General features: G+C 49.2%; 1 protein-coding gene across 1 annotated transcript in view; it reads left to right on the top strand.

Annotated features, from left to right (window-relative positions):
- Window positions 1-15,142, top strand: part of SPTBN4 (spectrin beta, non-erythrocytic 4) — a 117,949-nt gene that overhangs the window by 17,604 nt on the left and 85,203 nt on the right. Inside the window, exons 3-5 of the mRNA XM_023229136.3 lie at window positions 8,864-9,015; window positions 11,540-11,713; window positions 14,972-15,063. Coding sequence (XP_023084904.2) covers window positions 8,864-9,015; window positions 11,540-11,713; window positions 14,972-15,063 — 418 coding nt within the window. The remainder of the gene's footprint in view (window positions 1-8,863; window positions 9,016-11,539; window positions 11,714-14,971; window positions 15,064-15,142) is intronic.

Raw genomic sequence — 15,142 nt, 5'->3', positions numbered from 1 at the left:
ACTCAGGTCCATTTATTTATCCTTTCCCTACTGAACTGCAATGTTGCTTTGTCATAAATCTGAGAGCCACTTATCTATGGGTTTCTGCATGCAGGTATTGCTATAACTGATACAAGTTTTATCATGTTCCAGATTGCATTCTTTGCTTTTTTTTTTTTGAGACAGAGTTTCGCTCTGTCTCCCAGGCTGGCATGCAGCGGCACAATCTCGGCTCACTGCAACCTCCGCCTCCCGGGTTCAAGCGATTCTCCTGCCACAGACTCCGGAGTATCTGGGATTACAGGCGCACACCACCATACCTGGCTATTTTTTGTATTTTCAGTAGAGACGGGGTTTCACCATATTGGCCAGTCTGGTCTTGAACTTCTGACCTAAGGTGATCCATCTGCCTCAGCCTCCCAAATTGCTGGGATTACGGCTGTGAGCCACCACGCCTGGCCACATTATTTTTTTTTTTCTTCAGAACTCTGCCTTAAGACTCATCCATGTGTCTCTGAGTGCATTTGTTTATTTATTGATTTTTAAGACAGGGTCTTGCTTTGTCACCCAGGCCGGAGTGCAGTGGTGTGATCTCGGCTCACTGCAACCTCCAACTCCTGGCCTCAAGCGATCCTCCCACCTCATCCTCTCCAGTACTACAGGTACTGCAGAACTGCAGGTGCACTCCACCATGCCTGGATAATTTCTATATTTTTGTAGATAGAGACAAAACCCAGGTTCTCCCCTGGGTTCGAATTCTTGGGCTCAAGCAATCCTTCCACCTTGGCCTCCCAACGTGCTGAGATTACAGGACCATAATGAACCACTGCATGCGGCCAAATTAAAGTCTTATCCTAAGGAAATGTGTTTCACTTGTGATTGTTATTGGAGAAGAATGTATAAATGGTAAAAAGCTGGGCATAATAGTACTTGCCTATAGTCCTAGCTACTTGGGAGGCTAAGGGTGGGAGGATCATTTGAGCCCAGGAGTTTGAGACCAGCCTGGACAACATAACAAGATCCCCATCTCTCCAAAAAGTAAAAATGAAAAACATAGCCAGCTGTGGTGGTGCACGCCTGCAGTCCCCTCAGGAGGCTGAGTTGGGAGTGTCCCTTTAGCCTAGGAGGTCAAGGCTGCAGTAAGCCGTGATCATGCCTCTGAACTACCGCCTGAGTGACAGAGTGGGACTGTCTCAAAAAATAAATAAATAAATAAAATAACTCAATATAAGCACAATAGCAGACAGAGGAAACTTGTCATTTGGCCTGGAGTATTTTTGTTTGTTTGTTTGTTTTGAGACAGGTTCTCCTTTTCTTGCCCAGGCTAGAATGCAGTGGTGCGATCATGGCTCACTGCAGCCCCGAACTCCCAGGCTCAAGTGATCCTCCCACCTCAGCCTTCTGAGCAGCTGGCACCACAGGTGCACACTCACCATGCCTAGCTATTAATTTTTTTTTTTAAGAGATGGGAGCCTCACTATATTGCCCCGTCTGGTCTCAAACTCCTGGGCTCAAGTGATTCTTCCACCTTGGCCTGCCAAAGTGTTTAGATTACAGGTGTGAGTCACCTCGCCCAACCTGGCCAGGAGTCTTGAAACCCCAAAGGTATCTGTGTCAGTTACGGTCCTGGCAGGAAGCAGATGGCATCCCACAAAGGGGTAAAGTTGGGGCAAGTTTAATGAAGGGACTATTGACATAGGGGTGGGCAGGATTGAGGGAACCTACAAGGGCAGCGGGGACCCGCAGCGTGCAGAGAAGGGAGCTCTGAGAGAGGAGAGACACGTCACCAGCAGGAGCTGGGGACGTACGGAAAGAAACCAGGACTGCCAGGAGCAGGTCAGGCAGGGAGGGAGGGAGCAGGAAGGAACAAAGCCCTTGACTCCTCTGATCTCCTGCTGGCCAAACCCAGTTGGAAGTCTGAGGGGCTCTGAGGGTTGGGGAGTCCATTCATATAGTCCACACTGGCCAGCCTCCCTGGACCCACCACAGCACGGGGAAGAGGAGTGGAGGGTGGCACCAGAGGGGGAAACAGAAGACCCCCGCACAGTAAACACACCAACATGGTCAACATTCAACGTCATCTCAGGTCAGGGCAACACTCTGAGATTTTTTTTTTGTTTGTTTGAGAGAGTCTTGCTGTCACCTAGGTTGGAGTGCAATGGTGCAATCTTGGCTCGCTGCAGCCTCTACCTTCCAGGCTCAAGTGATTCTCCTGTCTCAGCCTCTCGAGTAGCCAGGATTACAGGCACGCATCACCACGCATGGCTAATTTTTGTATTTTTTGGTAGAGAGAGGATTTCATCATGTTGGCCAGCTGGTCTCAAACTCCTGACCTCAGGTGATCCGCCCACCTAGGCCTCCCAAAGTGCTGGGATTACAGGCATGAGCCACCATGCCCAGCCCCATGACAATGCTTTTTGTTTTGTGATTTCATTTTGATGATACCCAAAGAAAGTGAATAGAAACTGATCCTGGGCTGGGTGCAGTGGCTGACACCTGTAAGCCCAGCACTTTGGGAGGCTGAGGCAGGAGGACTGCTTGAGCCCAGGAGTTTGAGACCAGCCTGGGCAACATGGCAAGATCCTGTCTCTATAAAAAATACAAAAGTTAGTCAAGTGTGGTGATGTGCGCCTGTAGTCCCAGCTACTGGGGAGGCTGAGGTGGGAGGATTACCTAAGCCCAGGGAGGTTGAGGCTTCACTGAGCCATGATCATGCCACTGCTCTCCAGAGCCTGGGTGACAGAGTGAGGCATAGAAAGAAAGAACAAAATTGAGAAAGAATGAAAGAATGAACAAAAGAAAGAAAGAGAGAAAGAGAAAGGGAGAAAGGTAGAAAGAGAAAAAGAGAGAAAGAGGGAGGGAAGGAAGGAAGAAAGGAAGGAGAAAGAAAGAGAGAAAGAAAGAAAGAGAAAGAAAGAAAGAACGAAATTGAGAAAGAATGAAAGAATGAACAAAAGAAAGAAAGAGAGAGAAAGGGAGAAAGGTAGAAAGAGAGAGAGAAAAAGAGAGAAAGAGAGGGAGGGAAGGAAGGAAGAAAGGAAGGAGAAAGAAAGAAAAAGAAAGAAAAGAAAGAAAGAAAGAAAAAAGAAATTGATCCTGGACCATCTTAATGGCAACTTCATAAAGGATGATACCCGTGTGTGTGTGTGTGTGTGTGTGTGTGTGTACATATTATTATTATTTTTTGAAACAGGGTTTCACTCTGTTGCCCAGGTTGAAGTGTAGTGTTGCAACAATGGCTCACTGTAGTCTCAACCTCCTGGGCGCAAGACATTCTGCCATCTTAGCCTCCTGAGTAGCTAGGACTATAGGCACAGGCCACCATACCTGGCTAAGTTTTAATTAATTTTTTTTTTTTTTTTGAGACAAAGTTTTACTCTTGTGTCCCAGGCTGGAGTACACTGGCATGATCTCAGCTCACTGCAACCTCCGCCACCCAGGTCCAAGTGATTCTCCTGCCTCAGCCTCCTGAGTAGCTGGGATTACAGGCGCCCGCCACCATGCCTGGCTAATTTTTATGTTTTTAGTAGAGACGGAGTTTTACCATGTTGGCCAGGCCGGTCTCGAACTCCTGACCTCAGGTGATCCACCCACCTTGGCTTCCTGAAGTGCTCTGATTACAGGCATGAGCCACCACACCTGGCCTGATTTTTAATTTTTTACATAAATGGGGTCTTGCTTATGTTGCCGAGGCTGGTGTGAAACTCCTGGCCTCAAGCAATCCTCCTGCCTTGGCCTCCCAAAGTGCTGGGATTATGGGCATGAGCCACCATGCCTGGCCTGATTTTTCTATTCCTGATTACAGTCTTGTCAGCATGGAGCAAGAGTTGAGAACTGAAATGCCCACCGAGACCAGATGGGCTGCATATGCTGAGAGAACTGGGACCTCCTGTAAGAGGGCAGCACCCACACAGCCCCCCGCAATGGCAGCCTGGCAGGAATGGAGGTCCAGGGTTGCCCTATTGTGTGATATTTCATGAGAAGCCAAAAATCTAAATTTTTTAAAGACAAAATCTTCCTATTTTAAAATGTTGGCAACTGATTTACATTTTTATAAAATGCAGTGGGGGTGCAACCAAATATATCTCCGAGGCTGGGCACAATGGCCCATGCCTGTATCCCAGCACTTTGGGAGGCTGAGGCGGGCAGATCACCTGAGGTCAGGAGTTCGAGACCAACCTGACCAACATGGAGAAACCCTGTCTCTACTAAATATACAAAATTAGCTGGGCGTGGTGGCACATGCCTGTAATCCCAGCTACTCAGAGGCTGAGGGAGGATAATTGCTTGAACCTGGGAGGTGGAGGTTGCAGTGAGCCAAGATTACACCACTGCACTCCAGCCTGGGAGACAGAGGGAGACTCCATCTCAAAAAAAATTTATATATATATATATGTGTGTGTGTATATATGTGTGTATATATATATATACACACATACAGACACACACATGCATACACATACCCACCCCTACCTCTCTCAAGTATAAGATCCCAAAGTCAATGATCCCCCAGAATCCATTGAAGAAAGCCAAATCTAGTCCAAATCCTTGTTTTTGCAAATGTGAAAACTGGGGTCCAAAGAGGAGAGATGACCTTGAGAAGTCACCTGGCCAGTTATTAATAGAGACAAGGCAGAACCCAGTTGTCCTCATTCTGGTACCACCCTGAGGATGCACTAAAATTCCACTTTGGCTGTAGTACTAGCCAAAATCTGCTATTTGGTGTGAGCATCATTTGTTAGAAGGCAGAGGGATAAATACTCAATTTAGCATCTTTTCTGCCATCACTTCCTCAGGTATGATTGATGATCAGTATTAACGTAGGGTACCATCTTATCTAAACAGCACAAAACCCACATTGACACAAACAAGATACTTCCTTTGCATTTACTGTTAATATTTGCATATTCATTTTCAAACTAGAGGTAAACATTCAAGTGCAATTTAAAGTTAAAAATACAGATAAGTAAATGTATATTTTCTACTGCTAGAGTAAAAAGCAATACTTTTTTAAAAATTTGTATTTTTAATTTTAGTAGGTACATAGTAGTTATATATATTTATGGGATAGATGCTTTTGTGTTGCAGACAATCCAATTATACTCTTTTAATTATTTTAAAATGTGCAATCAGGCCAGGTGCAGTAGCTCATACCTGTAATCCCAGCACTTTGGGAGGCCGAGGCGGGTGGATCACTTGAGTCACGGAGTTTGAGACAAGCCTGGGCAACATGGCTAAACCCTGACTCTTCTAAAAATACAAAAATTAGCCGGGTGTGGTGGTACATGCCTGTAGTCCCAGCTATTCACAAAGCTAAGGTGGAAGGATGGCTTGAGCCCAGGAGGCAGAGATTGCAGTGAGCCATGATCTCACACCACTGCACTCCAGCCTGAATTTGATACAGGGCAGACCCTATATTAAAAAAAAAAAAAAAAAAAGAGAAAGACAAGTACAATTAAATTATTATTGAATATAATCACCCTGTTGTACTGATATCAAATGCTAGACCTTATTCATTCCTTCCACATTTTGTACCCATTAACCATCACCCCTTCCCTTCACCCCACTATTGATAATATTACCAACGTAAATTTTATGAAAAAGGAAATTATTGAGAGATTTCAAATGGTTGAAGGGGAAATAGACTGGAAATACAAGTCTTTATTCCTGAATTAATAGAAAACTTAATATTAATAGGAAACTTAATATTATTTAGTAATGGGATTTTAACAGTAACCGTATAGGCTAAGCGGCCAAAAATCGACTTAACAGTACAGTGGCTTAATGGAGAAGCTATTTCTCCCTCCCAGAAAACCTCGAGATGAGCAACCCAGTTAGCAGGAAGACTTAGCTCAGAGAGGTCAGTGTAGATTCCTGGTTAATTTCATCTTATGTTCTGCAGACCTTGACCTTGATTTTCCAGTTTATGGGAGTCAGGGGAAGAAAGAGGAAGGCCAGGCAGCAATTTTCTTTTTCTCTTTTAAACTTTTATTTATTTATTTTTTGAGACAGAGTCTTGCTCTGTCACCCAGGCTGGAGTGCAATGGCGTGATCGCCACTCACTGCAACCTCCACCTCCCGGGTTCAAGCAGTTCTGCCTCAGCCTCCCGAGTACCTGGGATTAGAGGCGCCCGCCATCACACCCGGCTAATTTTTGTTTTTCTGATAGAGATGGGGTTTCGCCATGTCAGCCAGGATGGTCTCAAACTCCTGACCTCAGGTGATCCACCTGCCTCAGCCTCCCAAAGTGCTGGGATTACAGGCATGAGCCACCGTGCCTGGCCTAAACTTTATTATTTATTTATTTAGTTATTGGAGGCAGAGTCTCACTCTGTAGCCTAGGCTGGAGTGCAGTGTCATGATCTCAGCTCACTGCAACCTCCGCCTCCCTGGTTCAAGCGATTCTCCTGCCTCAGCCTCCTGAGTAGCTGAGATTACAGGCGTGTGCCACTAAGTCCTGCTAGTTTTTTCTATTTTTAGTAGAGACAGGGTTTCGCCAAGTTGCCCAGGCTGGTCTCGAACTCCTGAGCTCAGGCTATCCACCTGCCTTGGCCTCCCAAAGTGCTAGGATTACATGTGTGAGTCACTGTGCCCGGCCTTTTAAAAACTTTAAATTATGAAATAATTACAGATTCATAGGAAGTCGCAAAGATAGTACAGATGACAAAAGGCATGTAACTGGCTGGGTATGGTGGCTTGAGCCTGTAATCTCAGCACTTTGGGAAGCCTAGGTGAGAAGATTGCTTGAGCACAGAAGGTTGAGACCAGCCTGGGCAACATTGCAAGACCCTCGTCTCCACAAAAATAAAACAAAAAAATCAGCCGGGCATGGTGGCATGTGCCTGTAACCCCAGCTACTCAGGAGGCTGAGGTGGGAGGATTGCATAAGCTTGAGAGGTTGAGGCTGCAGTGAGCCATGATTGTGGCACTGCACTCTAGCCTGGACGACAGAGATTGTGACTCCAAAAAAAAGTAATTCTACTAAAAAATGTCCAAAGGATTTGAATAGATATTTCTCCAAAGATATACAACTGTCTGATAAGAGCAAGAAAAGATACACAATTTCACTTGCCATTAGGGAAGTGCAAAAGAAAACCACAATAAGGTACCACTTCACACCAACTAGGATGGCCATAGTAAAAAAAAAAAAAAAAGGGAGGGGAAACGACTAAGCACAGTGGGGCTAACATCTGTAATCCCAGCACTTTGGGAGGCCAAGTTGGGTGGATTGCTTGAGCCCTGGAGTTTGAGACTAGCCTGGGCAACATAGTGAGACCCCTGTCTCTACACCAATACAAAAATTAGCCAGGCCTGGTGGCATGCTCCTGTCGTCCCAGCTACTTGGGAGGCTGGGATGGGAGGATCACCTGAGGCTGGGAGGCAGAGGTTGCAATGAGCCAAGATCGCACCATTGCACTCCAGCCTGGGCAATGGAGTGAGACCCCCATCTCAAGGGGGAAAAAAAAGGAGGGGTTGGGAAATAGCAAGTGTTGGCAAGGATTTGGAGCCTTCACACATTGCTGGTATAGCAACTTTTTTAAAAAATTTTTTTACTTTTTCTGAGACAGGGACTGGCTCTGTCAGCCTTGCTGGAGTGCAGTGGCATGAGCACAGGTAACTGCAGCCTTGACCTCCTCAGCTTAAGCGATCCTCCTGCCTCAGCCACTCAAGGAGCTGGGACTACAGGGGCATGCCACCCTGCCTGGCTAATTTTTTGTATTTTTTTTGTAGAGACAGAGTCCTCACCATGTTGCACAGGCAGGTCTCAAACTCCTGAACTCCAGCAATCCACCCACCTTGGCCTCCCAAAGTGTTGGGATTACAGGCATTAGCCACCATGCCTGGCCTATGGTGCAGCTACTTTGGAAAACAGTTTGACAGTTCCTTAAGGCTGGGCACGACGGCTCATGCCTGTAATCCCAGCACTTTGGGAGGCTGAGGCCATGGCTGTATTTGTCCGTGTCCCCACTGAACTGAGCTCTGTGAGGGCCCTGTCTGTATTCACAGAGTCTTTAACAGGCACAGAGTGTGTGTTCAAATATTTATTAAATGAATGAATGACTACAGCCAACTGGGGTCACAAGCGGGGAAGGCTTCCTGTACAAGTGACATCTCAGGAAAACTTCAAGGGACAGGAAGGTTGTCACCAGGTGGGTGGCAGAGGGTAGGGGAAGGTGTCCCAGGTAGGAGGAGACATGGCTGCTGAGGCTGGACTCTCTTTTTTTTTTTTTTTTTTTGAGACGGAGTCTTGCTCTGTCGCTCAGGCTGGAGTGCAGTGGCGTGATCTTGACTCACTGCAACCTCTGTCTCCCTGGTTCAAGCAATTCTCCTGCCTCAGTCTCCCGAATGGCTGGAATTACAGGCATGCACCACCACGCCCGGCTAAGTTTTTTTTGTATTTTTAGTAGAGACAGGGTTTCACCATATTGGCCAGGCTGGTCTTGAACCCCTGACTTTGTGATCTGCCCCTCTCGGCCTTCCAAAGTGCTGAGATTACAGGCATGAGCCACCGCGCCCGGCCGACTCACTCTTTTTTTTGTTCGTTTTTGAGATGCAGTCTTGCTCTGTCACCCAGGCCTGAGTGCAGTGAGGCGATCTTGGCTCACTGCAGCCTCCGCCTCCCAGGTTCAAGCAATTCTCCTGCCTCAGCCTCTCCAGTAGCTGGGATTATGGGGGCGCCCACCACCATGTCCAGCTGCTTTTTGTATTTTTGGTAGAGACAGGGTTTCACCATGTTGGCCGGGCTGGTCTTGAACTCTTACCTCAAGTGATCCGCCTGTGAGGGAGGACTCTTACAGCGAGCTGGGCCTGAGCAGGCTTGGCTTGCGGAGGGCTGGGGTGAAGATGGAAGCGTCTGGGAGGCTCATCAGGGCCTGTCTTCCAGATGAGCGGGAAGCCGTGCAGAAGAAAACCTTCACCAAGTGGGTGAACTCGCACCTCGCCCGCGTGGGCTGCCACATCGGGGACCTCTATGTGGACCTCCGGGACGGCTTCGTGCTCACGCGGCTCCTGGAAGTGCTGTCTGGGGAGCAGCTGGTGAGGGGCCCGAAGGGCTGGGGCAGGGGTCCTCCCTGGGGTCTCAGGCTGCGGTTGGGCTTCTCTGGAAGGGCTGAACTGCAAGCAGGGGCCTGGCTCATGGGCGGGTGGAGCGCGCTAGAAGGGCCCTGTGGGTAAGAGGCCCCTCTACACGGGTGTGTGGGGCTGTGGCGCTGGGGCGGAGCTTGGTTGTGAGAAACCTGGACGTGTGGCTGGAACCGAAGCTGATGACCGGCTAGCTACAGTTGCGAGGCGGGGCTTGGGTGGAAGGGGAGGCGGCCTGTTGCAAAGGGCAGGACTATTAGATAAGGGAGGAGTTTTGTTAGAAGGGACTGGCCTGGGTTATGAGCTAGCAGGGGCATGGCTATAAAACAGCAGCAGAACTGTGTTGCCGGTTGGGGGAGTGGGTCGTGGATGAAGGTGTGGGGCTCTAGGCTAAGGGGCAGTGTTCCTTAGTAGGGTGACACCTAGGTCCTGGGTGTCTAGGGACGCAGACGGTGTCCTGGGATGTGATTTGTTGTATGAGTTGGGGCCGTGTCTCTGGGCTTGAATGGGTTTTCATCTAAAAGCGTGGGATTCTGGAGCCTTCAGGGACTTGTGAGGGGCATGGCGATAGAATAGAAACAAACAGCCGGGTGTGGTGGCTCATGCCTGTAATCCTAGCACTTTGAGGGGCCAAGGCGGGAGGAACACTTGAGCCCAGGAATTTCAGACCAGCCTGGACAACATAATGAGACCCCCGTCTCTACGTTTTTTTTCTTTCTTTCTTTCTTTCTTTCTTTTTTTTTAATTAGCCAGGCGTGGTGGCGTGAGCCTGTAGTCCCAAGCACCCAGGAGGTTGAGGTGAGAGGATTGCTTAAGCCTGGGAGGTCGGTAGGCTGCCGTGGGCCATGATTGCACCACAGCTCTCCACTCTGGGCGAGAAGGCGAGAGTCTGTTTCTCTCTTTTTTAAATTTTTTTTTTTTTTAAATAGATACGAGGCCTCACTATGCTTCCCAGGCTGGTCTAGAACTCCTGGACTCATGCGATCCTCCAGTCTTGGCCTCCCAAAGTGCTGGGATTTCAGGCGTGAGCCACCACACCTGGCAGAGACCCTCTCTCATAAATAAATAAATAAATAAATACCCAAGCGCTGTGGCGAGACCCCGTCTCTACAAAAAGAATTTTAAAAACTCAAAGAGCATTAGCCGGGCGTAGTGGCGGGCACCTGTAGTCCCACTTACTCAGGAGGCTGAGGCAGGAGAATCACTTGAACCCAGGAGGCGGAGGTTGCAGTAAGCCAACATCGCACGACTGCACTCCAGCCTGGGCGACAGAGCGAGACTCCGTCTCAAAAACAACAACAACAAAAGCAAAAAAAAAAAAAAAAAAAAAAGAGTAGGAACCAACGCTGTTGGAAGTGAGCTATAAACATGGGGAAGATCACTGGGGTAGGGCGGAGCTTAATTGGAATGGGCGTGGCTCTGGGTAGGGACCATAAAGGGAAGCAGTGAGGCAAAGGCAGCGAGGGGTGTGACACAGGATTTTTTTTTTTAGACGAAGTCTCGCTCCCTCACCCAGACTGGAGAGCAGTGGCATGATCTCGGCTCACTGCAGCCTCCGCCTCCCGGGTTCAAATGATTCTCCTGCCGCAGCCTCCCGAGTAGCTGGAATATCGCAGGAGCGCGCTGCCACGCCTGGCTAATTTTTGTACTTTTTTTTTTTTGAGACGGAGTTTCGCTCTGTCGCCCAGGCTGGAGTGCAGTGGCCGGATCTCAGCTCACTGCAAGCTCCGCCTCCCGGGTTCACGCCACTCTCCTGCCTCAGCCTCCCGAGTAGCTGGGACTACAGGCGCCCGCCACCTCGCCCGGCTAGTTTTTTGTATTTTTCTTTTTTAGTAGAGATGGGGTTTCACCGTGTTAGCCAGGATGGTCTCGATCTCCTGACCTCGTGATCCGCCCATCTTGGCCTCCCAAAGTGCTGGGATTACAGGCTTGAGCCACCGCGCCCGGCCTCAATTTTTGTATTTTTAGTAGAGAGAGTGTTTTGCCTTGCTGGCCAGGCTGGTCTCGAACTCCTCGCCTCCAGGGAACCACCCACCTCGGCCTCCCAAAGTGCTGGGATTACAGGCGTGAGCCACTGTGCTCGGGCGGCCATGGGATTAGCGGCAAAACATTGGTGGACGAGAGAGGGATCCAATGCCAGGGCCAGGGCTGTGGCTATGGGCTAGGAGGGTGGGGCTTCATGATGAGGGGGCGTAGTTGTCAGGTTGGAAGTGGGGCGCCTGTGGAAGGGGCAGAGCCAGGGACGTGAATAAGCCTTGAAGGGATGTGACTCTTGAAAGGGTCTGGCTATGGTACGGGGCAGGGCTTCTTTAGAAGGACTGAGTCCTGCGTCTTAGTTGAAACGAGAAGAGGATAGCCTGATCCTGGACACGTAGGGGGCGTGGCCATGGGAGGCGGCTTCTTTGGAAGGGGCGGGGCCGAGGGAGCCACGCTCCTGTCTGTCCAGACCGCCGATCGCCTACCGCCCCTGTCGCCCTAGCCCAGGCCCACGCGCGGCCGCATGCGGATCCACTCACTGGAGAACGTGGACAAGGCGCTGCAGTTTCTGAAGGAGCAGCGCGTGCACCTGGAGAACGTGGGTTCGCATGACATCGTGGATGGGAATCACCGGCTGACGCTGGGGCTGGTCTGGACCATCATCCTGCGCTTCCAGGTGACCCTTGAGTGGCCCCTGCCAAGTCCTGCAACAGTAGGATTTAGGAAGGCGTTCCTCCACCATTTACCTATTCATTCATTCCTTCCAATAATATCCTTTTTTTTTTTTTTTTTTTTTTTTTTTTTGAGATGGAATCTCTCTCTGTGGCCCAGGCTGGAGTGCTGTAGCGTGATCTCTGCTCACTGCAAGCCCCATCTACCGGGTTCACGTGATTCTCCTGCCTCAGCCTCCTGAGTAGCTGGGACTACAGGCGCCCACCACCAGGCCCGGCTAATTTTTTGTATTTTTAGTAGAGACAGGGTTTCACCATGTTAGCCAGGATGGTCTCGATCTCCTGACCTCGTGATCCGCCCGTCTCGGCCTCCCAAAGTGCTGGGATTACAGGCTTGAGCCACCGTGCCTGGCCAGTAATATCCTAATATGCTGGAATCCTATTCCAGGTGGTAGGGATGAAAATAATGATGAAAGTAATTGTCATATCACCACCATCACGATAATCATGTATCCACCCTTTTCCAAACACTGTTCTAAGCACTTGACATTTAATACATATAGCAACCCCATAAATTAGACACTATTTATTAGCCCATTTTGCCAGTGAGGAAATGGAAGCCCAGATAGGAGGTGTCATCTGCCCAGGATCATGCATAGCTGGGTGTTGGAGTTGAAATTAGAATCCAGGCAATCTTGATCCAGTATAGAGACAAATAGACAAAGATGTGCCTTTTAGGAGCTTACATTGTGGTGAGAAGAATAATGAATAATAGTAGAGACAGTGTTTTGCCATGTTGGCTAGGCTGGTCTCGAACTCCTCGCCTCAAGTGATCCACCCGCCTCAGCCTCCCAAAGTGCTGGGATTACAGGCATGAGCCACTGTGCCTGGGCAGCCACAGGATTAATGGCAAAACATTGGTGGACGAGAGAGGGATCCAATGCATAATGATGCATAATAAATACATAAATATGTAAAGAAGACATGTATGGAAAAAGGACCAGTTCTAGTTAGAGAAGAAGTGTAAAAAGCTATGCAGGGCCAGGTGAAGTGGCCTATAATCCCAGCACTTTGGGAGGTTGAGGTGGGAGGAACACTGAGGCCAGGAGTGTGAGACCAGCCTGGCCAACTTAATGAGACCTTTAAAATTTTTTAAAAATTAGCTGGGCATGGTGGTGCATGCCTGTGGTCCCAGCTACTCAGGAGGCTGAGGCAGGAGAATCGCTTGAACCTGGGAGGCGGAGGTTGCAGTGAGCTGAGATCGCACCATTGCGCTGTAGCCTGGGCAACAAGAGCGAAACCCCATCTCAGAAAGAAAAGAAAGAAAGGAAAAAAGGAAAGAAAAGAAAGAAAAGAGCCAGGCGCGGTGGCTCACGCCTGTAATCCCAGCACTCTGGGAGGCCGAGGCGGGTGGATCACGAAGTCAGGAGATCAAGACCATCCTAGCTAACATGGTGAAACCCCGTCTCTACTAAAATTACAAAAAATTAGCTGGGCATGGTGGCAGGCACCTGTAGTCCCAGCTACTCGGGAGGCTGAGGCAGGAGAATGGCGTGAACCCGGGAGGTGGAGCTTGCAGTGAACCTAGATTGTGCCACGCACTCCAGCCTAGGTGACAGAGTGAGACTCCATCTCAAAAAAAAAAGAAAGAAAAGAAAGAAAAAGTAAAGAGAAAGAAAGAAAGAGAGAGAGAGAGGGAAGGAGGGAGGGAAGGAAGGAAGGAAGGAAGGAAGGAAGGAAGGAAGGAAGGAAGAAAGGAAGGAAGGAAGGAAGGAAAGAAAGATCCTTCTGGGTTGGAGGTGTTCACCAACATTGGGAGCCAGGAGCCCAGGGAGGAGGATGAAGTTGGATCAGGGTGGGACTATGTGGAGGCAAAAGGGGGCAGGGGCTGGGGAGACACTCAGGGAGTGGAGTGGATAGGCCTTATGGGAGGGGAGAGGGAGAGGGTGTCCAGGGGAAGACTCAGAGCTCTGACCTGGGGACTAGAGGATGATGGGGCTGCCCTGAGACAGGGACAGGTAGAAGGAGCAGGTTTGAGGAACACCCTGAGGGCCAGTTTGAAATGGGTCCAGTGGTTATGGGTCCAGGCCATTGGAGAGCTGGGGGACATCTAGGAGTCCACTGGGTCCTGGGCATGGAGCTCAGGGGACAAAGAGACACTGGAGACATGTACGGACACTGTCAGTACAAAATTGAGGAATGAGATCATGAGAGTGGGAGATCTCTGCTGGCAGCTGGAGCCTTGCAGTACGGGCTGGGACCTCCTTGGAAGGGTCCTGGTTCTTTCCCTTGAAACCCACATGCCAAACCTAGTTCCTAAATCCAGGACCCAAGTCTCAGATACTCACCTTAGGCTCTAGAATCCACTCTAGATTCTAGGCCATTCAGAACTTTATCAAACACTACTAAGTGAGATACAATGGTGCACAAAACAGGTAAACATCCTTGTGGTCCTGGAGCTTTTACATTTTAGTGGGGAAAGCAGTAAATCTGATGAAAAGATAAAATGTATAGGCTGTGGTAAATGCTAAGAAGATAATAAAACAGGGAAGGGGATATGAAATTTGGGTGTGTGATGAGATTTAAAATCAAATGGTCAGTGAAGGACTTACAGAGAAGGTCACATTTGAGTAAAGACCTGAAGGAGGTTGGAGCCATGTGGGACTTGGGGAAAGGATGTTCTGGTTAGAGGGAACAGCCAGTGCTAAAGGACCAAGGAGGGAGAATGCTCGTGATTCAGGGAAGAGGCCAGCAGGTATGGAGTGGAGTGAGCTGTTCAAGATGAGGTCATCAATTTACTGAAGGGAGATCATGGAAACTTTCAATTTTACCTTGAATGAAACAGAGATACGGAGGGTGTTGACAAGAGGAGCAAGGATCTGATTTGAGTGTTCGCAGGATCCCTCTCTCTGCCATGTGGGTAACAGATTGTGGATGCAGGAGTGGGGAGATCAGCATGAAGGCCACCACACTAGCCTATGCAGGAGACAGCAGTGACTTAGACCAAGAAAGTGGCCCAGATGCTCAGTTTGGAGGCTTCCTTGGAAACTGAGACCTGAGTCCTAACTGCTCCCATAATTGTGGATGTCCTGGCCCACTCCAGAACTTATCCTCACACTCCTGAACCCTGACTCCAAGCTAGAAGCTGCCTCCCCCATCTCATCTGTCACCTGCCACCCTCTCTGGTAGCAGATGGTGAGTGGGGGGCGTCTCCAAGCCTCCAGCTCTCCAGGCCCTGGTAGCCATTTTTTGTATCTTCACAGATTCAAGTCATCAAAATTGAGACTGAGGACAACAGAGAGACACGCTCAGCCAAGGATGCTCTGCTCTTGTGGTGTCAGATGAAGACAGCTGGGTAAGCACCCCCACCACCTTCCTTAGGAGGTTAGGCATGTGGTCCCCTAACCTCTGCAGTTCCTTCCCAGACAAGAGCT

Source organism: Piliocolobus tephrosceles, chromosome 21, assembly GCF_002776525.5.
Source record: "Piliocolobus tephrosceles isolate RC106 chromosome 21, ASM277652v3, whole genome shotgun sequence".
NCBI classification, from domain to species: domain Eukaryota; kingdom Metazoa; phylum Chordata; class Mammalia; order Primates; family Cercopithecidae; genus Piliocolobus; species Piliocolobus tephrosceles.
The sequence above is the reverse complement of the archived record's forward strand: the minus strand, read 5'-3'. Positions and strand labels throughout refer to the sequence as shown.